Source organism: Phocoena sinus, chromosome 8 (genome assembly GCF_008692025.1).
Source record: "Phocoena sinus isolate mPhoSin1 chromosome 8, mPhoSin1.pri, whole genome shotgun sequence".
NCBI classification, from domain to species: Eukaryota; Metazoa; Chordata; class Mammalia; order Artiodactyla; family Phocoenidae; genus Phocoena; species Phocoena sinus.
Genome location: NC_045770.1, coordinates 105,823,071 through 105,847,281, shown reverse-complemented (window position 1 = coordinate 105,847,281; position 24,211 = coordinate 105,823,071). Strand labels below are relative to the sequence as shown.

Sequence of the window (24,211 nt, the reverse complement as noted above, 5' to 3'; positions counted from 1 at the left end):
GGTTCTGGACAAGGTCTCTTCGCTGCACTGGGGTCCATCCTGGAGTTCTGGGACCCCGGGAACTGACTGCTGTCGGGGGCTCTGGGGAGACCTCAGCCCCTCAGCTCCCTGTCTGATTGGCTTAGAACATCGGGGGGACCCCAACACTCTCTCCTGGTTGCTGTAGATTTTTCCAGAAGCTTTTTTAATACCATGATATTCAGCCAGGCGGGGCCTTGGGTTGATATTTTTCTTGCAAGCTACGTGGTGCCTGGGGTCTCATGCCAGAATGTTGGCCGTGCCCTCGAGGGCATTTCTGGAGCCCCTCTTTCTTCCCTCCGGTCCTGGGGGTGGCCCTGGCTCCCGTGTAGCCTCTCCTGCCGTTTGCCCCTGCGCTGCAGTGACCTCTCTCGCTGGGGTCTCCGACATGAAAAAGTGAGGAAATGTTCAGAGGTGCAGATTCCTGCCCAGAGTCACAAAGAGGGGAAGTGGGGAGCTGGAATCCAGACCCAGCTCCACGTGGTCGGACACCTGTGCTTCCTTCAACGTGCCCTGAGCCTCCCCTCGGAGAACCTTCTTGCCAGGCAAACGCAAAAAACCAGCACCTCTGGGGGCTTCCCTGGTGGCACAGTGGTTGAGAGTCCGCCTGCCGATGCAGGGGACACGGGTTCGTGCCCCGGTCCGGGAAGATCCCACATGCCGCGGAGCGGCTGGGCCCGTGAGCCATGGCCGCTGAGCCTGCGTGACAGGCTCTGCAATGGGAGAGGCCACAACAGTGAGAGGCCCGCGTACCACAAAGAAAAAAAAACAAAAAAAAACAGCACCTCTGCCTTACTGGTGTTCGAGTGGCCAAATGATGGGACATACACAGGGCTGTTTCCATTACCCCATTTGTGATGGCGGCTGTGGCTCTGGAAGGCACATTTACAATGTTTGTTTTGGCTGTACCAAGCAGCTTGTGGCGGGATCCTAGTTCCCTGACCAGGGATTGAACCCGCGCCCTCGGCAGTGAAAGCGCCAAGTCCTAACTGCTGGGCCGCCCGGGAAGTCCCGTGGAAGACATACTTTTATCTTCTGGTTGGAAAGTACTCATGCCTCCAGCTCGGCTGTGGCTGTCCCCTGCCAAGCCTTTGATCCTATTCCTGTGTTGCTTGTTAACACCGGAGGACATCGTACGTCTGTTACTAGAGAAATAATAGTCCCCAAGTCCTTGTCCCGTGCTTGGGCTTTGCTTTTTGCGCCACGGGTTTTGGGAGGCAGGTGGGGTCTGTGAGGGATGGGGTACATCCCAGGTGTGTCTACGGGGTCCCTGGGCCATAGCTACAGGGTCGGGGCTGGGCCTGAGCTAAACAGATGAACTTCTGGGCCTTTTACTAAATCAGTTGGTTGTTTGGATTCGAATATCGTTCTTTGAGACAAAAACAGGAAAGTAACGTGGTCAAATGTGACATAAAGGAAAGCTCCCAGCTCAGGACTGAATTTGATTCTGATCACTCTAAAGAAATGATTAAGTGGTTTTAAGTTGAAGGTCTGAATCTTCTTACGTTGCTTTGAGCGGATGCCCCTCACTCCTGAAAGCTGCTCCATATTCATGGTGTCCAGGGATACACGAGAGTCACCGAGAGTCCAGCTGAGTCCCTCGGAGCCTCTGGCCACCTCGGGATCGCTGGCTCCTGCCTTTATAAGCGTCCGCAGGGCCCAGGATACAAAGCCCTGTCATTACAGTGGAAGCACGCCTGTGCTGGACGCCTGCCCGACTCCTTGCTCTGCCTGGGGGCCGGGAAGCCAGGCAGGGACCCTGTCGCTCTCACCCCCCTGCCCCAGCCTCTCTCTTCCCCTCCTTTATTTCCGGGGAGCCGCAGGCCTGCACCCCCTGCAGACAGTTCACCTCCGATTTCCTGCCTACTTGGGTTTAACACAGTTTTTTAATTTACTTTTGAGTGGGGGCCGTCTCTTTGCACTGGATTATATTTAGAAGTGTTGCCTATTTAAAGCCCTTTCTAATCTGGGTCTTTATAAGATTTGTTTCTTTGTCCCTCTAAACCAATTGCGGTAAACTGGGCCATCCCTGGCCCAAATTTAGAAAGACCAGGTGAAGGGGCCAGCGTCTTCCAGGTTCAAGGGCTGTTCTGCAAAGTCTTCCTGGAGAGGGTTCCCAGCGTCCTGAGGTTGCAGCTTCCCTGAATGTAGGTGTACGTCGTGCTCTGTGTAAGCCCATCCCCTGCAGCCTCGGAAGGGGCATGCCCTTTAACAGAAAGCTATTAAAGCTGGTGCTTGCTGTCAAAGTGCCTGTATGCATATATATAAAAAATGCTGGGGGACTTCCCTGGTGGTGCAGTGGTTAAGAATCCGCCTGGCAATGCAGGGGACACGGGTTCAAGCCCTGGTCCGGGAAGATCCCACATGCTACGGAGCAACTAAGCCCGTGCGCCACAACTGCTGAAGCCCGTGTGCCTAGAACCCACGCTCCGCAGCAAAGAGTAGCCCCCGCTCGCCACAAGTAGAGAAAGCCTGCGTGTAGCAACAAAGACCCAACACAGCCGAAAAATAATTTTAAAAAAAAGAAAAAAATATTTTAAAAAATGCTGAACACATCATTTGTTAATGTAAAAATACTACTTGATTTTTGTGAATCAAGTAGGTGTGTCTTTTCCAAGTTCAGTGACATAGGACTTAGAAATCTAAAGCATAGATTGTCTGAAAGACAGGTTCTTAAATCCAAATTTGCTTGTAGATTAGACCATCAGAAAAGAAGGTAGAGGTTTAAAGTAGAGACTACAGTTAAACTTGAATGCAAGAATTGACAGGTTATAGAAAGATACGTTTTGAAGCAGACGTTTTGCCAGTATTTTACTTTTCGTTTCTGTGTTACTGAAGTAAGAGAAGATGTTTAATTGGTGGTTTCGAAATATTGGCGAAACCTTTAGGTTAAGGATATGATTGACGTAAAATGTTGTATTAGTTTTTAGGTGTATAACGTAATGATTTGATATATGTATATATTGCAAAATAATTACCAAAGTCTTGTTAACATCCGTCACCAAATATAGTTACAAATTGAAAATGTCTTTTAGATTTCATGTATAACTGAGATTGTCCAGTATGTGTCTTTCTTTTTTCAACATTTTTTAAAAAATTGAAGTACAGTTAAGGTATGATATTGTGTTAGTTTCTGGTGTACAGCAAAGTGATTCAGGAATATATACATATATATATTATAGTTTTCTATATCTGTGAGTATGTTTCTGTTTCATTAAAAAGCTCATTTGTGTCATATTTTAGATTCCACATTTGAGTGATATCATATGGTATTTGTCTTTCTCTGTCTGACTTTTTTCACTTGGTATAATGCCCTCAAGGTCCATCCATGTTGTCACAATGGCAGGATTTTCTGCTTTTCTTCCTAGCTAAATAATATTCCATTGTATTGATACATACCTACCACCTCTTCTTTATCCATTCGTTTGTCCGTGGACACTTAGGTTTCCATATCTTGGCTGTTGTAAATAGTGCTGTCATGAACATGGGGTGATTTCATTTTCTTCAGATAAAAGCCCAGAAGTGAAATTGTTGGATCATATGGTAGTTCTATTTTTAACTTTTTTTTTGAGGAACGTCCATACTGTTTTCCACAGTGGCTGCATCAATTTACATTCCCACCAACAGCGCATAAGGGTTCCCCTTTCTCCGCAACCTCGCCAGCATTTGTTATTTAAATTATTTTTATTTTGAAAAAATATTGTGGTTTCCAAAACAACTAAAACTACAGCCCACAAAGGTGAGTGAGTAGCTGCATTTCTTCTCATTTTTGAAGTCCCATCTTTACCAGATAATATATTACTCTCCTTAGCAAACGAAAACATTTTCTCTGTCAGTTTTCGATTTTAAATGATCATTTTATGTCATCAGTGTCTACGTGTATTCATGGTTAAGTGTTCCTACCCAGATCGAAAACAAGCTCTTTTGATCTAAACAGTTGAAGTAATAGTTGTGCCAGTTAATCTGCGTTTCTTATGCATCCTGGTGAAATCCCAAGGTGTGTTTAAGGAAGAAGCGTCATGAGTAGCAGGAAGGGAAGGTGCAGGATTGCTGCCGGCTCCCAGCCCAGGAGGAAGCAGGTCAGTCTGGGGCTGAGCGCTCATCGTGGACGGGCTACCGCCTCCCCCATAATCTCCATCCTCATTCCTGGGCCTGGAGGAAGTTGTCCGTGCTCCCCAGGGTGCAGATTAGCCTTGGTTTGTTTCGAGGACCAGCAAAGCAGATGCAGCTGGTTTATCTCAAATCCAGGAGAAAGATGGCTGAGTCTTTTGAGAGTTGGCTTAACACGGGTTGTTGTCTCCCTGATAAGGCCTGGCCCCAATTGGGGTCTGTGGCCTCAGCTGTGTCCACAGGAGACCACCCACCTTGTAGCACGTGGCGCCTCTCGGCGCCATTGCCCGTGGCCTCCTTTCCACGTGGACGAACCTGTGGCTTGTCTGGTCTTGTCTCGGCAGTGGCTGCATGTCCAGCCAGACGAAGAAGGTGGTCAGCGGCGTCCTCTTCGGCACGGGCCTGTGGGTGGCCCTCATCATCACCATGCGCTACTCCCTGAAGGTGCTGCTGTCCTACCACGGCTGGATGTTCGCCCAGCACGGCAAGATAAGCCGCGCCACCAAAATCTGGATGGTAATGCAAACTCACTGCCAGGGCACAGCTGGTGTGGGTGTTTCTAAACCACTCTCTCGAGGTATGCCTGACACCTGCGAAGCCGTAGCTCTGTCACAGCCTGATGTGTTCAGAGATAAGTGTGCACTTGTGACGCCTTCATCACTGCCAAGGCCACAGATTTATCCACTCTCCAGAAGTTTCCTCGGGCCCCACTTAGGCCTCTTGCCTTTGGCCGTAAGAGCATTTAACATGAGATCTGCCCTCTTAGCAAATTTGGAAGAGTCCAGCACAGGAGTGTTGGTTCCAGGCCCGATGCCTTAGGGTAGGTCTCCAGGACGTACTTATTTCTTGTAACTGAAACCTTGTCCCTTTTAACCATCCCGCAGCCCCGTGTCCCCCAGCCCCCGGCAGCCCCCATCCCTCCTTGCTGCTTCCATGGTTCCGCAGACCTGTGAGACCACGCAGGATGTGTCCTTCTGTGCCTGGCTCATCCGTCAGCTCCACATCTGGTGTGGGAGGCTTTTACTTCTGAAAGGAAGGTCCTCGCTGGGCCTTTTCCCCTGGGTGACTTTTTTTTTTAATTAATTTTTGTTGGGGTATAGTTACAATGTTGTGTTAGTTTCAGGTGTACAACACAGTGAGTCAGTTATACATATACATATATCCATTATACATATATCCATTCTTTTGTAGACTCTTTCCCGTATAGGTCATCACAGAGTGTTGACTAGAGTTCCCTGTGCTCTACAGTCCCCTTGGTGACTTGAGCGTTGCCCTTTAAGTGCCAGAGAGCCCTGATTCAACGTGCCTCATTGTTTGGGCCAGACGCTCTTTTTCTCTAACGATCTTAGTGTGTTCTGAACATCTGGTATTAATGTCTGCTGGGTTTCTCATCCATGTCACCCATCAAATAAAAGTGCCATCTGTCCGCTTCTTTGTAGCTTTTCTAACCTTAGCCGACCAGTTGACTGGGACTCGCTGACTCACCCTTAGCTTCTAGTACCTTCCATCAGCTCACCTCAGCCCTTAGTCCGCCTGTCACTTAGCGGCCATGTGCGTGGAGGTTTGTCCCGTGATGGGTTCATCGGTGGCTGAATGCTATCCCCTGGGGCTCCTTGTGAAAGGAGCAGGCACCCTCGTGCCCAAGCCCACCATAAACCCTGAGCTTCACTCTTTCCCGAACTGACTTCCTGCTGTTGCTTGGACATAAGATTTCTGATTTCCAGAGAAGTAGAATTCAACTCCCAGGAGAGATTCTGAGATGGTTTCCACACTTCACAGAGCAAGGTAAACGACTTTCCCCAGGGTGGCCTTCATGGCTGGTGTTCAGGTGAGTCCCACCTGCTCTTCGACATCAAGAATCACTCCCCTGTCCACACACACACTGTGAGCCCTAGAAGTTCCTTTGAAGTCTGGTCTGCATGAGATGACCAGTCATCACAGCAAGTTTAGATCATTCCAGACTATAGCAGGCAAGTATGTGCCATCCACCAGGCTTGATACTGACCGAAGGGGCTGCACTTGGCTCCAGGTCCAGGTCCCTCTCCCAGCCCTGGAAGCCAATCCCGAAACCGAGGGCCTTGCAGAAGTAGGTGGGTGGAACTTACCCGCCATGCAGAAGTGCAGTCAGACCCAGTGTCAGGGTGCCCGGGGAACAGCACCGCCTGGACAGGGCAGGACGTCTCAGGCATCTGTCAGACATAGGGTTTCGTTCACCCTGGGTCTTATTTGGGGTTACTTGTTTGCTGAGGCCTGCAAGTGTAGGGGCAGAAAATGGACTAGAGGAAATGAGCCAGCACAGAAAATCAGTCCGCGGTCGGCAAGTTGTATATCCTGGAGAGCTGGTTTCGGACCTCTGACAGAGCTCGTCTTTGAGAATGTACCTTTTTTTTTTTTTTTAAGGGTATGGTCAAGATCTTTTCAGGCCGCAAACCTATGTTGTACAGCTTCCAGACGTCTCTGCCACGCCTGCCGGTCCCAGCCGTCCAGGATACCGTCAACAGGGTAGGTGCGGCTTCACACGTCCCCAGAACGCCCGCTCTGCAACGTTAAGGTCTGTGACTCGATGGGACTTCCCTGGCGGTCCAGTGGTTAGGCCTCTGTGCTCCCAATGCAGGGGGCACGGGCTGGATCCCTGGTTGGGGAACTAAGTTCCCGCGTGCCCCACGGCATAGCTGGAAAAAAAAAAAAAATCTCATGGCAAACTCAGGTCCTAGCAGCAGTTTTGTGTCCCATAAGTTCGCTTATGCACGTGGTAGATGTTGTTGAGTGCTGTGAACTGCTAACTGCCTGCTCTTACCCTCAAGGGCCAGAGCAGATCAACGTGGGGACCCCGAAAATTCTGAACTGGAGGCCTGGCCTTGACCTGGTGGTGTGACCTTCTCCGTCCCTATCATTCTGGCTCCTTTCCCGTCCTGGTGTCCTGAGCACCAGCCTTTGGTCCTACCCTTGGCTCTCGGTGCCTCGCCACCCATCTCACTGGCACCTGTGAAGGTGCTTAGGTGAGAACAGAGCTCTTATTAAGGACCAGATGACGGAGAAAAAAAATACACATTGAAAGTTCCTTGTCGATCACACCTCGATCTTGTCAGTCTAGAATCCACTTTGATGATTTTTGTGGTGATTCAAGATATGGGAGCTTGTATGCCAGTAAAGGACAAAAAAGTTTACTTGTTGAGTTATCACTGACCTAAAACATCCTTTAGTATTGGAGTTAGCTACCTTGTGTGAAGACCTGCCTTTTTCTAAGGCACGAGGAAGGAAACCATCTGTTTTAACTAGGCTTATGTTTTTTCCATCAACCCCAGTACCTGGAATCTGTGAAGCCTCTTATGAAGGAAGGAGACTTTACACGGATGACAGCTCTGGCACAAGATTTTGCTATCAATCTCGGGCCGAGATTGCAGTGGTATTTGAAGCTCAAGTCCTGGTGGGCTACCAATTATGTGAGTATACATACACGCTATTTTTCCTGGTGGAATTTTCTGTAGGAGCGTATAATCTGTTCCATGAGCCAGCTAGCTTCCCTGCGCATGGCGGGCGGGAGGAGACATTGGCTGATGAAATGAGGCCGTGGGGGGAGGGGGTTGAGGTTTTGAGGAATGGCTAGCTTGGAGAAGGTGTGACCCAGACACACCCGGTGGGTGGGACTGCAAGTGGGCGGTGGCTGGAGAAAACCCGCCAGAGGCCACGGTGGGTGGGGGCAGGTCACCTTCAAGTTTGATCCTGCGCTGGATTACATGGGCATGTTGAGTTTGTAAACATTTTCACATGTACGCTTAGGTTCTTAGATGCGCACTGTTCTGTATGTGTATGTACTTTACAAAGTGAGGGAATCGTGATCCTTGGGTCCTGGAGGTTGTGGATGTGGTTAGGACGAGGTTGCTGGCCTTCTAGGGGACATCGGGAGGACAGCACACATGGACGCTGTGTGGCTCTGAAAGGGAACCGAGCACGGCTGAGTCAGTGGCTGCCTTGGGGAGCCTTGGCAGCAGAAGGCGAGAAGCAGTCTGTGGGGCGGTTTGGTGTGTTGTTGATGGTCAAGAAATGTTAGCAGTCCGACATTTATCCTTCTTTTCCCTTTGGTCTTTTTTTTTTTTTAACCCTCTATAAATGAAGGTGATCTACCTTCTAGCTATGTCTTGACTCAAATAAAACCGCTTTCCAGTTCCTTCCCACTGTTCTGCATTCCATCTAGTTAGGGCTGTCTTGGCCCCCAAGAGAGGGAGAAATGATGTCAAACATACATGACAAAGCACGAAATGCACCCTCGCCGAGCCCCCCGCACCCCGCCTCCGCCCTGGGCAGCCTGGTTAAGCCTGTCGGTTGGTCTCTCCTGTGTGCACCTGACAGGTGAGTGACTGGTGGGAGGAGTACATCTACCTCCGAGGACGAGGGCCACTGATGGTGAACAGCAATTACTACGCGATGGTGAGTCCCGAGCGGTGTCTGATGGAGACCACGCACCAGGGTGGCCTCTTCCCGGCCCTGTGGGCTGCCTGGGGACACTGTGGGTTTCCCCGTGCTCCTCTGGCCCTGCCGTCCCCGTCCGAGGCCTCACGCCCCTAGCAGGGGAGCCCAGGACCTGCTTTACACACTGGAGAGCCCCGTGGATGTCCTTTTGGAATTGCCGGGTAGCTCAAGGCACCCACCAATTTGCTGCAGAGAAATTCGGATCGCACAGGTGCTCTCGTGGCGATTGACTTTCCTCGTGGCAGCGAACCTCTCCCTCTTTTCCTTCCCTCTGTTTTCCTGACGGAGCCTGCGTAGCGGTGAACGATCCCATCCCTGCCCACCCCGAAAAGCTCAGGGTCTGTGGGTCGGCTGAGAGTTTGTCCACACGCTGAGCTTTGTTCTTCTGGCCCTGGGACGCCGGGGTGCTGCACTGAGTGTCCATTTTCACATCTCCTCCGTCTTTCTTGCCTTTTGAGACATAGGTGGTCTGCAGAGCACACCCTGTTATTTTGTTAGAAGCATCTCATTGGGGTCTAATAACTGGCCTTAAATAACTGGTGAATCTGTCTTTCCCTTTCTTTCTGCTCTTTTGCTTCCTTGAGTTTTTCCACCTTCTTCTATGTTTGCTTTTCTGTTTTCTCCTTTAAAATTTCTACTGTTTAAAAAAATTTTTTTTTTCCATTGGAAACAATCGCAAACTTAGAGAAAAATTGTTGGTGTGGCCCAGAAGATTACTTTTTGAGAGTGAGCTGTCCACCTGGTGCCCTTTTGTTCCTGAAGACTGTGGTGTCTATTTCCCACGTAATCAGGGGCAGCCCTGCACATAGGTTCTCTCAAAATATAGTTGAGACAAGCATCCCTTGGACTTGAAAAATGTAGACACTTAGAAACGTGTCCCCAAATTTAGAAAGTTGTAAGCACTGCTCTATATAAAAGGTTATTTTAACCTTTGGTTCCTTCTCATTCAGAAAACTCCCTAATTATCTCATTGCTCCTTTTAATTTCTGCTTTCCTTTTTATGCATTCTATGACGATAATTGGGGTGAAGTGCTGTTATCTTTTTTTTTTAGACGAGTTATATTTATTTACAATTCACTTTTAAAATATCCTGTTACCTTTCCTAGCGCAAGAATTATTTGGGGGCTTGAAACGTGAACACAGTAAAACTGAAAAAGTGTAGAAAATGAAAATGATTTCTTTTCCAGCAGGGCAGATGTCATTAACACACGTATAGAAATATTTTAACTGTGTGTTGAAGTTCGCCTGTCTTTTCCTGTGAACATTCTCCCTGCTGTCGTGTGTTTTCTTGTATCAGGATTTGCTGTACATCACGCCGACTCACATTCAGGCAGCGAGAGCAGGCAACGGTATCCATGCCATCCTGCTTTACAGACGCAAACTGGACCGGGAGGAGATCAAACCGGTATGGAAACAAACTGCTTTTTAAAAAATTCTTTTCGAGCAGCTTTATCAAGGTGTAACTGACGTACTGCACACGTTTGAAGCATCCGCTTTGATAAGTTCTGATATACTGAGGTATATCTCTGTACTCGTGAAACCATCGCCCTGACCTGCTTTCTGTCACTCTAGGTTAGCTTTGCATCTTCTAAAACTTGTGAATGGAATTTTACAACATGCATTTTTTTTTTTTTTGGTCTAGCCTCTTTCACTCAGCATAATTACTTGGAGATTTAATTCTCCTCTGTATCCTAAATGGATATATGTTTGATGTATTTTGGTCCTGCAGTCTGTCCTACGAAGAAACCCTCACTTGCTCGTGAAGGAAATAATATAGCTGTCTAGCTACTCACGAGGAGGCATTTTTTCTTTCTTTTTCTTTTTTAAAATTTTTATTAGAGTTGATTTACAGTGTTATGTTAGTTTCAGGCATACAGCAAATTGAATCAGTTATGCATATACATATATCCACTCTTTTTTAGCTTCTTTTCCCATGTAGGCCATTACAGGGTTGAGTAGAGTTCCCCGTGCTATACAGCAGGTCCTTATTAGTTATCTGTTTATATATAGTAGCGTGTATATGTCAGTCCCAATCTCCCAATTTATCCCTCCCCGCCGCCGGCATTTTTTTTTTTTCTTAAATACCCCTTTGGTTTAAGTGTCAGTTTATAAATGACCCTTTAGGGTGTGCTATTTAAGGAATAAGAAGGAGGGTGTTGTACGTTGGCCTGGTTCTGCAGACTCCGGAGCAGCACGGTGTCCCAGGGAGCCACCATTCTTTATAGTGTTTGGAAGAGATGAAGTCCAGCCACGCTATGGGCACAGAAAAGAAATCCAGCATTTAAATGTGTGGACTGGGTTTGCTCCTCGGATTTTTGTTTGAAACATGCTTCTATTACAGATTTTTCTTTTGGGATCTACAGTTCCGCTCTGCTCCGCCCAGTGGGAGCGAATGTTTAATACTTCTCGGATCCCAGGAGAGGAAACAGGTGCGTGACCTGCTCGGGGTTCCTTTGGGAATCAGAACGTTCCATCCGTATGCTCAGGAGTTGGTGGAGGAGACCACACTGATGAGCGCTGACCTTCTAAGATTTCAGAGATTTCAGGCCCGTCAACCTTCCTTCTGTTGAATTTCCTTTGTCTTTCTGAGGCCTGGACAGTTAACTGATTTTCAGACCTCAGTTTCTCTTCGGTTGAAGGCTGTCTTACGGTGGAGTTTTTTCTAGGTTGGGTTAGGAATATTCCTATTCCTTCATCTGGATCTTTCAGCGGCGTTTTGCTCTGGCTCCCACGCAGGGCTTGTGGTGGAAAGCGCCCTGGATCGTGCTCAGGGAAACCGGATGTGTGGTTCAGCAGCTAACTTCCGGCAGCCTGACCTGGGACACATGACCCCCTCCCTTCCCACTGCCCAGCGTAGGGGGGCCACATCTGTCCCAGCCGGGACACCCTCAAGAATGTAAGGGAGAGACAATGGCACCGCCTGGGTCCATCCCAGGCCCGCCAGGGCTCAGGCTTAGCGAGGGTTGCGTCCTTTGCTCCCGGGGACACGTCCAGTGAGCGGCCGAGCAGAGCTTAGCACTCAGGCCTGTCTGATCCCAAAGCTCTCGATTCGGGTGCTCTCCCAAGTCCTCTGCAGACCTTTGGGAAGTGGACTCGTGAGCTGAGCCGAGTGATGCGGGGAGAATTGGTGCTGTCACGGGTGGTTTTCTCCCCTCCCCTAACCGGGTGCCTCCGGATTCCGTCTCCCCCCACCCCCTCCCCAGACACCCTCCAGCACCTCAGGGACAGCAGGCACATCGTCGTGTTCCACAAAGGCCGCTACTTCAAGGTCTGGCTCTACCACGACGGCCGGCTGTTGAAGCCCCGCGAGATCGAACAGCAGATGCAGAGGATCCTGGATGACCCGTCGGAGCCCCAGGCTGGCGAGGCGAAGCTGGCGGCCCTCACGGCGGGAGACAGGTGTGCAGCCCCTCCGTGATGCCGTTGTGTCTGGGGGCCATCGGGGGCGGGTGCCCCGAGTGCTGTCCTCACCCAGGGTCCCATCTGGCGGGGAGGTGTGTCCACTACCTGCAGTGCTTGGCTTGGCTTTGTCCCCCGGGAGCGGGCTCTGCCCCCACCCTCAGGTCCTCTTGGGCATCTCCGTGGGACAGGCAGGCGTGCACGTGCACGGGTCCCAGGGCACGTGACACAAGGAAGGAGGTAGGCGTCTTCCCCGGGCTGCAGCATATTTAATCTAGAAACAGACATGTTTAACCAGGGCCTCTGTGTTAGGGTTAACTTCCTGCCTCATCTGAAGCTTGAGGACCTGGCTTGTGCAACCTCGGCTCTGATACCTTTGGGGCTGGATAAGTCTGTTTTAGGTGGCGGAGGGGAGCCCTGTCCTGTGCACCGTAGGGCACTAAGCAGCATCCCTGGCCTCTCCCACCGGATGCCAGTAGCAGCCCCCAGCGTGGCAAGCAAATCTGTCTTCAGGCTTTTCCCAGGGCCGCTGGGGGCAGTGTGGTCCCTGGTTGAGGACCCCTGAGGTCAGCAGTGTGGCCACCACTAGGGCAGCACCGGGAATACGGCGGTGAGAGACCGACCTGTGGAGAAGAGGAAGATGCCCGGGCGAGGGCACACAGAGGCCGGCAGTGAGCCGTGGGGACCGACAGGCCGCAGAGGCGTCCGGGGAGCAGATGCTGGGAGCCGTGGTGTGGGTCGGGGCGCCGGAACTCCGGGTGGGATGGGTCCCATGTGCCCAGCTGCACTTGGGCTTGATTCTGTGATGGGCTGCTGTTAAAGGGACCATGTTAGGCTGGCGTGACCTGAGCAGACTTGGGTGATCATTCTGGTCCAGGGGCTCCTGGAAGCAAGATCCTCGCTGCTTGAGGACCAGAAACAGGCAGTGTTAGCAGGAAGGCAGGCTCAGTCCGAGAAGCTGGAGTGGTTGGCCATCTCTGGGGGGCAGAGACTCAGCTGGAACAGAGGGGCCGTGTGTCCTGGGGAATGAGCCCTGGGTCCCCAGTGCTGTTTTTTTTTTTTTTTTTTTAATTTTGCGGTACGTGGGCCTCTCACTGTTGTGGATTCTCCTGTTGCGGAGCACAGGCTCCGGACGCGCAGGCTCAGCGGCCATGGCTCCCGGGCCCAGCTGCTCCGCGGCATGTGGGATCTCCTGGACCGGGGCACGAACCCGCGTCCCCTGCATCGGCAGGCGGACTCCCAACCACTGTGCCACCAGGGAAGCCCCCCAGTGCTGATTGAGTGTCACTGGGGCACCCAGTTGGGCAGAGGTGGGGCGGGGCGGGATGCAGGCTCAGTGAGCTTCACCCTGATGCCCCCCCCCCCCCCCCGTGGGGCATTGCCCATCTCATCTGCCTGAGCGCCGACGCTGTCCCCAAGCACTGAGGAGAGCGGTTGAGGCTGAGCCTGTGATGGGACCCGTTGTGTTTATGGGCGTTTTGGCCCCATGGGCGGCCTCAGCTGAGCACTCGGTGCACAGGGAGAAGAGGGGTGGGAGACAGAGGCCAAGTGGCCCTGACGTGGAAGGGTGGGCGGGGGCCTGAGTGGGGGCGCCCAGGAGCCATCTGGGGAAGCCACGGCTGGGGTGGCTCTCAAGAAGCGGGTGTCCCGTTAGCACTGTGTACCCCACGTAGGGCGGGACGGAAAAGGATCCCTGAATTCCGCTCCCGGGGCGCCCCTTATCACGGGGGTGTCGTGGGGTGTTTGTAGCATGGACGCGTGCACGTGGGGCAGGCTGGCCTGGGTAGGAACCCAACCTGCCACGAAGGAGCTGTGACTTCACCTCTGTGCCTCAGTTTCTTCATCTGAAAAACGGGACAGTGGTGTCAGGGCCCGTGAGCTCGTCCCAGCACCAGGGAAGTGCTCTTGGCACTCACTGTGGCTTCCGTGGGGTGGTTCCGTGGAGGGGGGCTGGGCGCGGCGCTGGGAAGGATGTGAGGGGGGCCCTGCCTGCCTGTGGGTCCGCTGCCCTGGACGGCGGAGCTTGGGGCCCGTCTGGATTCTTGTCCTTCACTCGGCATTTACGGACGAGGTTCCATGCCTACGACTGCTCTGGAGCAGATACAAGGAGAAGGCAAGGCCCCTGCCCGCAAACGAAGCAGCCCAGCCGGCAGGCAGGTGGGGGCCTGCAGATGCAGAAAGTCGCAAACGTGTAGTTTTCCTTAAACCCCTACAACACGGGAAACTGAAAACCATTGTTGTTTCAAACATCCCACGTAAAGAGATGTCACCAAACTGCTGCAGGTTTTTTTATATGTTTCTTTTTCATTTATTTCATTTTTGGCTGCGATGGGTCTTCGTTGCTGCGCAAGGACTTTCTCTAGTTGCGGCGAGCGGGGGCTGCTCTTTGTTCGGTGCGCGGGCTCTAGGCGCGCGGGCTTCTGTAGTTGTGGCACGTGGGCTTCAGTAGTTGCGGCTCATGGGCTCAGTAGTTGTGGCACATGGGCCCTAGAGCGCAGGCTCAGTTGTTGTGGCGCATGGGCTTAGTTGCTCCGCGGCATGGGGAAATCTTCCCGGACCAGGGCTCGAACCCGTGTCCCCTGCATTGGCAGGCGGATTCTTAACCACTGCGCCACCGGGGAAGTCCCTGCTGCAGGTTTAATTGTATTTAATCCTCACTACAGAGTCCCCTGGGCCAGGTGTCGCCAGGCCTATTTTGGACATGGGAAGAACAAGCAGTCTCTGGATGCAGTGGAAAAAGCCGCGTTCTTCGTGACATTGGACGAAACAGAACAAGGGTATAGGGAGGAAGACCCGGTTACGTCGATGGATAGCTACGCCAAGTCTCTGCTGCACGGCAGGTGTTTCGACAGGTATCACGCTTACCTTCTGAAACACAATGGTTTGCCTGTGGACTTGGAAGAAATGTTGCATGTGGCTGACACCCAGCCGCAAGTATGTATCTACGCTCTTAAGGAATAAGGCTAGCGTGAAAATATGACTGGTAACTCTCTTCTTTCCACCAAAACTGTTACACACACACAGCTTAAGCAGCAGCCTTGAGGTCCTTCCTCTCCCTGTGCACGACACCTCCACTTGGAGTTGCTCGTGAGGAGTGGCTGTGGGTCACCTGGAACCAGGTGGGGGAAGGTGGTACCCGGGGCCTGACCTGGATGTCGGCTCTGGCTTTGCTCACCGAACGTGTGATTGTGGTGAGGCTCTTCCACCTCCTGGAGGCTCCTTTGCCTTGTCTGTGAAGTGAGGTCCTGCCTGCCCATCAGGTTGGGGGTGAGGATTGGCCGGGGTGGGGGAGGGGTGCGGCAGGCACAGTTGGTCTTCCGTATCCACAGATTCAGCTAACTACAGACCGTGGACCGTTGTTGAAGAGCCTCGGTTGTGGAGCCTGCGGATACGGAGGGCCAACTGTGTGGGGCTGGAGCATCCTCGGGTTTTTGGTATCGGCAGCAGCTCCTATGACCAACCCCCCGGCAGATACCGAGGGGCGACTTTGCAGCCTCCTACTTCTCCGCAGTTGCCTTGCGCATCCTTTTTTGTTACAATGATACGCCCTGTTCTCCTGCTGTCCAGTACCTGAATGCATATCTCTGCGTCGGGAGCAGGGGAGAAATGAACGACTTAGGGTCTTATGTGCTTTTATTGTCACCTGCGGAGACCCGTTCACCCCTGCGGGTGCCAAGTCAGCGAGCCCATCCAGAGGAAAACAAATACATCGTTTGGGTTTATTTTTGTCTTTGTAAACATGTAAGTCACATAAACATTTTTGTTTCGTGTAGGTGGTTTGATAAATCGATCACATTTGTCATCTTCAAAAACGGCAAGATGGGCATAAACGCGGAGCACTCCTGGGCTGACGCCCCCATCATCGGTCACCTTTGGGAGGTGAGTGTCTGCAGGTTTAACCTGAGCGTGGAAATTGCTGTCGGAATTTGTGAATTTAACTGAATTTAACTTCATAGTATCTGTCTGGTTATAATAAGTGTTTTCAGCAGGTGTCGGCACCGAATGTAAAGTTAAATCAGTAACGGAAGTCATTCCTGTCTTCATTCGCTACGGCTGAGGTTCCTTAAATGGAAACATTTAATGTCATGTCGTGATGGAGCTAAAATAGTGAGATGGCCTCGGCTCCAACGCAGTGACATCAGGGTGGAACTGAGGCTCAGTTATTTTGAAATAAACCACCCCTTCTTTGCTGTGTTTTCTAGATTTTCCTATCTGCCAACGTTAGGCCAAATAAAGGCAAGGATATTAAAAATCTTGGTTTATAAAAATGCAGCGTGCCTTTTACCACTTCACTTAATTCTTAGAATTATCAAGTTCTAAGAAAACCCACCAAATCCCTGTCATCCTCTCCCTCCACCTAATATGTTATTTTTATTCTTTTGGCTGTACCGTGCGGCATGTGGGATCTTAGTTCCCTGACCAGGGATTGAATCCGTGCCCCCTGCAGTGGAAGCGTGGAGTCTTAACCACTGGACCACCAGGGACGTCCCCCACCTAACATTTTAAAAGACAGTGTGGGGCTTCCCTGGTGGCGCAGTGGTTGGGAGTCCGCCTGCCGATGCAGGGGACGCGGGTTCGTGCCCCGGTCCGGGGGGATCCCGCATGCCGCGGGGCGGCTGGGCCCGTGAGCCATGGCCGCTGAGCCTGCGCGTCCGGAGCCTGTGCTCCGCGACGGGAGAGGCCACAGCAGTGAGAGGCCCGCGTACCGCAAAAATAAAATAAAATAAAATAAAATAAACTACAGTGTATATTGGCCCTGCCACTTTTAAACTGTTTTAAAATTCATTTGTCTCTGAGCTGTTTGACCTGTGTCATGTTCAGCATGAAAAGCTGAGTGAAGGTTTTGTTTTCTGAATTTGCCTGTCAGGTTCTTTTGTAAGGAAATTGCTAAATTCTAGGCCTGTCAACAGTGGACTTGACAGAGAAAGACAAGTACTATACGATATCATTTATATGTGGAATCTAAAAAATAATACACATGAATCTATATACAAAACAGAAACAGAATTCCCTGGCGGTCCAGTGGTTAGGACTCTGTGCTCTCACTGCTGAGGGCCCGGGTTCAGTTCCTGGTCAGGGAACCCGAACAAACTTTTTGGCCAATCCAATAGATAAACAACAAGGATTTACTGTATAACACAGAGAACTATATTCAGTATCTTGAAATAACCTATAATCTGAAAATATATATACACAAGATGGAATCATTTTGCTGTACACCTGAAACTGACATAATATTGGGAATCAACTATACTTCAATAAAAAAAAAAAAAAAAAAACAAGGGACTTCCCTGGTGGTCCAGTGGCTAAGACTCCACACTCCCAATGCAGGGGGCCCAGATTCGATCCCTGGTCAGGGAACTAGATCCCGCATGCCGCAACTAAAGATCCCGCATGCCACAACTAAGACCCACGCAACCTAAATAAACATTAAAATAAATTGTGTGTCTTTAAAAATAAATAAATACAACAACAACAACAACAAAAAAAAAAAAACAGTGGACTCGACTCAAATTGTGTATCATCCCATTTGACCAGACTTGAGGTGACTTTGTTGAAGAGATAAGCCCCTTTGAGAGTCACAGTGAACACAGTATTTCTGCTATCTTTATGTTGCCGCTGCCCTAATAAATGGAGTGGAACACAGTGACTCCCTGTCACTGCCCACGTGGGAGACACACACCCGTGACCGTGACCGCAGGCCGATCTCCTCACTGTCCTGCCCAGGGCGTAGAGCCCGGGTCTTGTCCCTGAAATCAGATCGTGTGGTGCACTTGTGATGACATCCACAGGGGAGCTCCTGCTGGGTCTTTTCCACTTTACTTGACTGTCTTCCCTGTGGTTAGGGTCTCAGCAAAACCTAACCTGCCGTTCCTTCAACCAGGGGAGGTTTTCTATGTGGGAAAACCTTTAAAAGTGGGAAAAAATGCTCCAGTCTAAGAAAACAGCAGCGTGGTCCTAAGACATTTATCCGTGATAAGAACAACCAGGTATCCATAAGGCTCATCACCACCCTGGTCTTTGCTTCTGCTGACAAAGGCTTAGAGACCCTTTCAGCTGCAAATCAAGCAAAGATCAGACCCCCTTCGGCACCACTGGACACCACAACAAGACCTTTTAAGTCTGTTTGCACAGGATAATGAACTAGGTCTGTTACACCCTGTTCCAAGGACTCTCCCAGTAATAAGTGCATAAGAGCTGTTCTTTGGTAAACGGGAAAAGACTCTGAATCTTAGGCAGTCTGGACTACGTAGGGTACATTTACCAAACCGAGAAATCTACTGGATGCTGACAAGGCCAGGCTTATTTTTTCAGTACTCTGGATACGATAAGGTAAAGGGATTTAGTCTCAGACCAGGGTGACCAGTTGGAAGTGGTGGTGTTTAACTGTTAACTGCCCAGTAGACAGAATGGCCTGTGACTCCAGGGGTCAGACAGGAGCCCAGTTGCTCCCCGCATGGATGGGAACTGACCCACTGTCTTGTCGTGGAGGCCCACGCCAGAGCCAGTTAAGGGGCTGGTACAAGGACGCCACCCATGCCAGCTAAAAACAAATCTGGTCCAAGCTGAATCCTGTTGGCTGTTGGTGTGTTCCTGATGTTTAATTGTGTTGGACTCTTTAGGGGCTCTGACAGTGCAGACACAGATAGGCTGGGCTCCCTCACCTGCCCAGCCCTGCAGGACGCCGACCGCACATGCACGCGGCCCCGCTCCACGATCCCCCATCCTGGAACCCCCCTGCCCCCCTCACCATTTGACAGTATCACCATCTGACCTTGGGTTGTTTTTTTAAATTTTTTAAAAATATTTTATTACTTATTTTGGCTGCGCCGGGTCTTAGTTGCAGCACGCGGGAGCTTCGTTGCAGCATGTGGACTTCTTAGTTGCGGCATGCATGCAGGATCTAGTTCCCCCACCAGGGATCAAACCGGGGCCCCCTGCATTGGGAGCACCCACTGGACCACCAGGGAAGTCCCTTGAGTTGTTTTTTGTTTGTTTGTTTTGCTTCCCCCACTGGAATGTAAGCTCCCGGAGTGCAGAGATTCCTTTTTTTAAAATACTTTTGTTACTGTTTTATTGGATGTAATTCACATACCATGAAATTCACCCTCTTAAAGCATACAGTTCAGTGGTTTTTGTACATTACAAGGTGGTTGTCTATCCATCACCACTATCTAATTCCAGGACATTTTTATCACCCCCCACTAAGGAAACTCCCCACCCTCAGCCCCCTCTTGCTGCAGCCCTGGGTAACCACTAAGCTCCTCTCTCTCTGTCAGTTTGACTGTTCTGGCCATTTCATAGAAACGGAATCACACAGTACGCGGCCTTGTGTGTCTGGCTAATGTTTTCAAGGTTCATCTACATTGTACTGTTAACGGTATTTCATTCCTTTTTATGGCTGAATAGTATCCCTTCATATGATTAGACCACATTTTGTTTATTCATCACTCAGTGGACATCTGGATTCGTTTTACTTTTTTTTTTTTTTTTTGCGGTACGCAGGCCTCTCCTGTTGTGGCCTCTTCCGTTGCGGAGCACAGGCTCTGGACACGCAGGCTCAGCGGCCATGGCTCACGGGCCCAGGCGCTCCGCGGCATGTGGGATCCTCACGGACCGGGGCACGAACCCGTGTCGCCTGCATAGGCAGGCGGACTCTCAGCCACTGTGCCGCCAGGGAAGCCCTTTTTGACTACTATAAATAATGCGTCTGTGAACATTAGCATACAAATTTTATGTGAACATATGTTTTCTTTTTCTTTTCTTTTTTTTTTTCTGCACTGCGTGGCTTGTGGGATCTTAGTTCCCTGGCCAGGGATTGAACCCAGGCCCTCAGCAGTGAGAGCGCAGAGTCCTAACCACTGGACTGCCAGGGAATTCCCTATTTTCATTTCTTTTGAGTACATACCTAGGAGCCAAATTGCTAGGTCATGGCCACCTTTAACCTTTTGTAGAAAGGCAGACATTCTTGTCTGTTGTGTTCACTGTCCTATCACTGGTGCTCAGAAGCATTGCTGACCCATAGTAGGTGCTCTGTAGATACCGTTGAATAAGCGGACTTAGGTTTACCTGCCAGTGAACAGGAAACATCCACACCTGGGCCCACATCCTGGCTCCCTGAGGAGTGTGAACTGGAACAGACTCTTCACCTCTCTGAGGCTGCTTTTTCATTTATACAAGCGGGAATGATAGTTTGTACTTTACAGGCCAGTGTAAATATTCAGTGGGGTAGCACCCAGAGGGCACTAGCGCACAGCCTGGGACCTCGAAGCAGGCTCTGAGCTGCTTTCTATGCGTCAGACGCTCTGCTCACATCCTGGCTGTGCTCTTTACCTGTCCAAACGCTGTTGAACCTCTCCAGGTCCATTTTTCTTGCCCCTGAAATGGAGGTAAGAATATCTCATTAGGTGGCTGTGCAGAGGATGTCAGATGCACAGCAGACTGGAAGCAAGTAGTTATGGTTAAGTCTTTTTTAATTTAAATAAATTTATTTATTTATATATTTTTGGCTGGCATTGGGTCTTCGTTGCTGCACGCGGGCTTTTCTGTAGTTGCGGCGAGAGCGGGGGCTACTCTTCATTGCGGTGCGCAGCCTTCTCGTTGCGGTGGCTTCTCTTGTTGTGGAGCACGGGCTCTAGGCGTGTGGGCTTCAGTGGTTGTGGTGCGTGGGCTCAGTAGTTGTGGCGCGTGGGCTTTAGAGCTCAGACTCAGTAGTTGTGGTGCACGGGCTTAGTTGCTCCACGGCATGTAGGATCTTCCCGGACCAGGGCTCGAACCCGTGTCCCCTGCATTGGCAGGCGGATTCTCAACCACTGCGCCACCAGGGAAGCCCTATGGTTAAGTCTTGATGTTATCTCTAGGAATAACGAGGGTTTGTCTACTTTGGGAGGTCAGATAACTTTTATGTAACGCCATTAGCTGTGATGGTCTCTGACTTCACAGATGTATCTTTTTATTTTCGACAGTACGTACTGGCCACGGACAGCTTCCAGCTGGGTTATGCAGAGGATGGACACTGTAAAGGGGACACCAACTCAAACATCCCATACCCCACCCGGCTACAGTGGGACATCCCGCAGGAAGTAAGTCCCAGTGATCAGGCACTTGTTAATTACCTTGGGTGGGAAATGAGTTTAAACTCTAACAGTCGAATTTTCCAGCTGTCCTTCCTAAGTGTTCACGAGGTCAGTTGAAGACCCCCGAGACGGAAATCTGTCTGCCTGGGGGTTTCTTACTGGGACCTCGGAGTTGCTATAGCTCCAGTTGCCTGGGAAGCCCCAGTAAATGTTTCTTCTTTCATTTAAAGCATTTGGCTAAGATTGTCAGTGAAAACTCCAGCTCAAACTTAGCTAGACATCACAATGAAAAAGTGAAAACCAAAATCACTTGCTTTGGAGTTGGAATACTCTAAATCAGTAATTGTCATTTTTGTCCCTCTAAGTGTTCTCCAATGCAGTTCGCTCAGTGGAAACCATTTCCAGAAGGAATTTAAGGGTTGGAAATACCAAATCCTAGCTTACCCAAGCCAAGCAGGAATTCCTGGGGCCCGTGAAGTGGTTTTCTTCTTTTTTCTTTTTGTGGCCGTGCCGTGCAGCATGCGGGATCTTGATTCCCCAACCAGGGATTGAACCCACGCCCCCTGCAGTGGGAGCACGGAATCTTAACCACTAGACCACCAGGGAAGCCCCAAGAAGTCTTTTTTTTTTTTTTTTTTCTTTGCGGTACGCAGGTCTCTCACTGTTGTGGCCTCTCCCGTTGCGGAGCACAGGCTCCGGAGGCGCAGGCTCAGCGGCCATGGCTCACGGGCCCAGCCGCTCCGCGGCATGTGGGGTCTTCCCAGACCAGGGCACGAACCCGTGTCCCCTGCATCGGCAGGCGGACTCTCAACCACTGCGCCACCAGGGAAGCTCCCAGGAAGTCATTTTGATGTGGAAAATATTGCATCCAGTCCTGCAGTCTTGCCCATCTGCACTTTTTTTGTCCAGCCGGCCTCCCTGGGGCTGATGTGTGTTCCTCAGAGAGATGTAACCTCTGCTGAAGTGTGTGGTTGAGGGTCCTTTTAGCTAACCAAGTCACTTACCGTTTATTAAAAGAAATTTTTTTTGATGGACTTTATTATTTAAAGCAGTTTCAGGTTCACAGCAAAGTTGAGTGGCAGGTTCAGAGAGTCCCCACGCTCTCTCTGCCCTCACACATCACAACCTCCCCTGCTACCAACGTCCCCTGCCACTTGGTGCGTCTGTTACAGTCGAAGAAGCTGCACTGACAAGTCAGCATCACTAGAGTCCGTAGTTCACACCAAGGCTCACTATTTTTTTTCCCTCTGTCCGTGCCGTGTGGCTTGCAGGATCTCAGTTCCTCGACCAGGGATTGAACCCGGGCCCTGGCAGTGAGAGCCCAGAATCCTAGCCACTAGGCCACCAGGAAACCCCCCAGGGTTCACTCTTGGTGTTGTGCATCTGTGGTATGGACAAAGGTGTAATGACATCCTAGTATCATACAGAGCAGTGTCACTGCCCTAAAGATCCTTTCCTCTGTCTATTCATCCCTCTCTCCTGCCTCACTCCCGGCAACCAGTGGTCTTTTCACTGTCTCCATCACTTTGCCTTTCCCCGAATTTCATAACTGGGATCGTACAGTGTGTAGCCATTTCAGATCGGCTTCTTTCACTTAGTGCTAGTCATTTAAGAGTCCTCCACGTGACTTCACGGTTGAGGGTTCGTTCCCATTGTACGACTCGACCACAGTCCCTTTCCTTTTTACTTTATTTTTCTAATTTTTTGGCCGCACCACATGGCGTGCAGGATCTTTTTATTTGTATATTTATTTATTTGGCTGCGCCGGGTCTGAGTTGCGGCACGTGGGATCTTTGTTGAGGCATGCAGGATCTTAGTTCCCCAGCCAGGGATCGAACCCATGCCGCCTGCAGTGAAAGTGCGGAGTCTTAACCACTGGACCGCCAGGGAAGTCCCAGTCCATTTCCTTTTTAAAACTAGTTCCTCGATGGCCAGCATATAACAAGAATGGATCTCACGAAACAGAACCTGTGACACTTTGAAATGCCCTTCGGGGTCCCACTGGGAACCAGGAGTTCCTCCTGCTTGGCCCACCCCACTGCTCTTCAAGGGCAGGGGGGTTGCCACGTTGCTAACTCATTGCAGCTCTTAGGTTAGAAAGGTTGGGGAAAACCGAGAAGAAAAAGTGATGTGTGTATTTCCAAGCAGCAAGTCGGTTACCTGTGCTGAAAGCCAGCTTGCTCTTTTCTTCAGAGTATGTGTCAGTATTTTCCCTCCCATTAAGTGAAAGCTTTTCTCCTTTTTTCCCAAGTGTCAGGAAGTCATAGAGACTTCCCTGAGCAGCGCGAACCTCCTGGCCAGCGACGTGGATTTCTGTTCTTTTCTGTTCCGTGCTTTCGGTAAAGGGCTGATCAAGAAATGCAGAACCAGCCCGGACGCCTTCGTGCAGCTGTCCCTCCAGCTGGCTCATTACAAGGTGAGGAGACCCCAAGCTAGGGTTTTCATCCTGAGGGCTTCTGAGGTCCCTAAATGCAGGTCGAAGGCCGTTTGCCCAGCGGGTAGGGAGGACCCATCATGGGAGCAGGTCGTGCCTGTCGTGGTGTGGGGGGCTCCTCCCACAGACAGATGGGACGAGTATCCCGCAGAAGTGCCTGGAGCAGCAGTGGTTTCCTGTATTGTGCAGGAGTGGAGGGAGAATGGGGGGGATGGTAGCCAAGTGAGATCTCATTGCTCCACAAGGTGGGAAATAAACCTTTAAGCTCTCAGTCCTAGGGTTTGGTAAAGCAGAACTACTTAGGGCAAATGACTGGGTGTCTCTGACCTTTGACATCCTCTTTCATAAAAGTGGATATGCCAGGCCCTGGGAGGTGCTCTGGGATAGATGGGGTCCCTGTAGGCTCAGAAGCTCGTGGTGTTTCCACTGCCTCCCTGGGCCCCTGGGCATATTCTGGCTGGCACGTGACGGCCCCATCAGAGACATAGCCCAGGCCCCAGGAGGACCTTAGTGGGATTTTTTTCTGTTGGAGGGAGCATTTCACCCTGAGAGGGCACCCCTAGTGTCCAGGGCTGGTGGAAATCCTTGTGGCATTGGCTCAAGATATGCCCTGGGTTTTTTTTGTTGTTGTTGTTTGTTTGTTTTTAATGTTTTTTGTTTTTTCTTTGGCCGTGCCAAGCAGCATGCAGGATCTTAGTTCCCT

General features: G+C 50.6%; 1 protein-coding gene across 7 annotated transcripts in view; it reads left to right on the top strand.

Annotated features, from left to right (window-relative positions):
• Nucleotides 1-24,211, top strand: part of CPT1A (carnitine palmitoyltransferase 1A) — a 64,149-nt gene that overhangs the window by 20,219 nt on the left and 19,719 nt on the right. For 6 of the 7 annotated variants that reach the window (XM_032638905.1, XM_032638902.1, XM_032638901.1 and 3 more), the window contains exons 4-14: nucleotides 4,473-4,644; nucleotides 6,529-6,630; nucleotides 7,434-7,571; nucleotides 8,479-8,556; nucleotides 9,896-10,003; nucleotides 10,940-11,027; nucleotides 11,802-11,997; nucleotides 14,661-14,849; nucleotides 15,771-15,876; nucleotides 20,964-21,080; nucleotides 23,326-23,490. In XM_032638905.1, the coding sequence (XP_032494796.1) occupies nucleotides 4,473-4,644; nucleotides 6,529-6,630; nucleotides 7,434-7,571; nucleotides 8,479-8,556; nucleotides 9,896-10,003; nucleotides 10,940-11,027; nucleotides 11,802-11,997; nucleotides 14,661-14,849; nucleotides 15,771-15,876; nucleotides 20,964-21,080; nucleotides 23,326-23,490 (1,459 nt within the window). The remainder of the gene's footprint in view (nucleotides 1-4,472; nucleotides 4,645-6,528; nucleotides 6,631-7,433; nucleotides 7,572-8,478; nucleotides 8,557-9,895; nucleotides 10,004-10,939; nucleotides 11,028-11,801; nucleotides 11,998-14,660; nucleotides 14,850-15,770; nucleotides 15,877-20,963; nucleotides 21,081-23,325; nucleotides 23,491-24,211) is intronic. The other variant, XM_032638904.1, reaches the window with a different exon arrangement.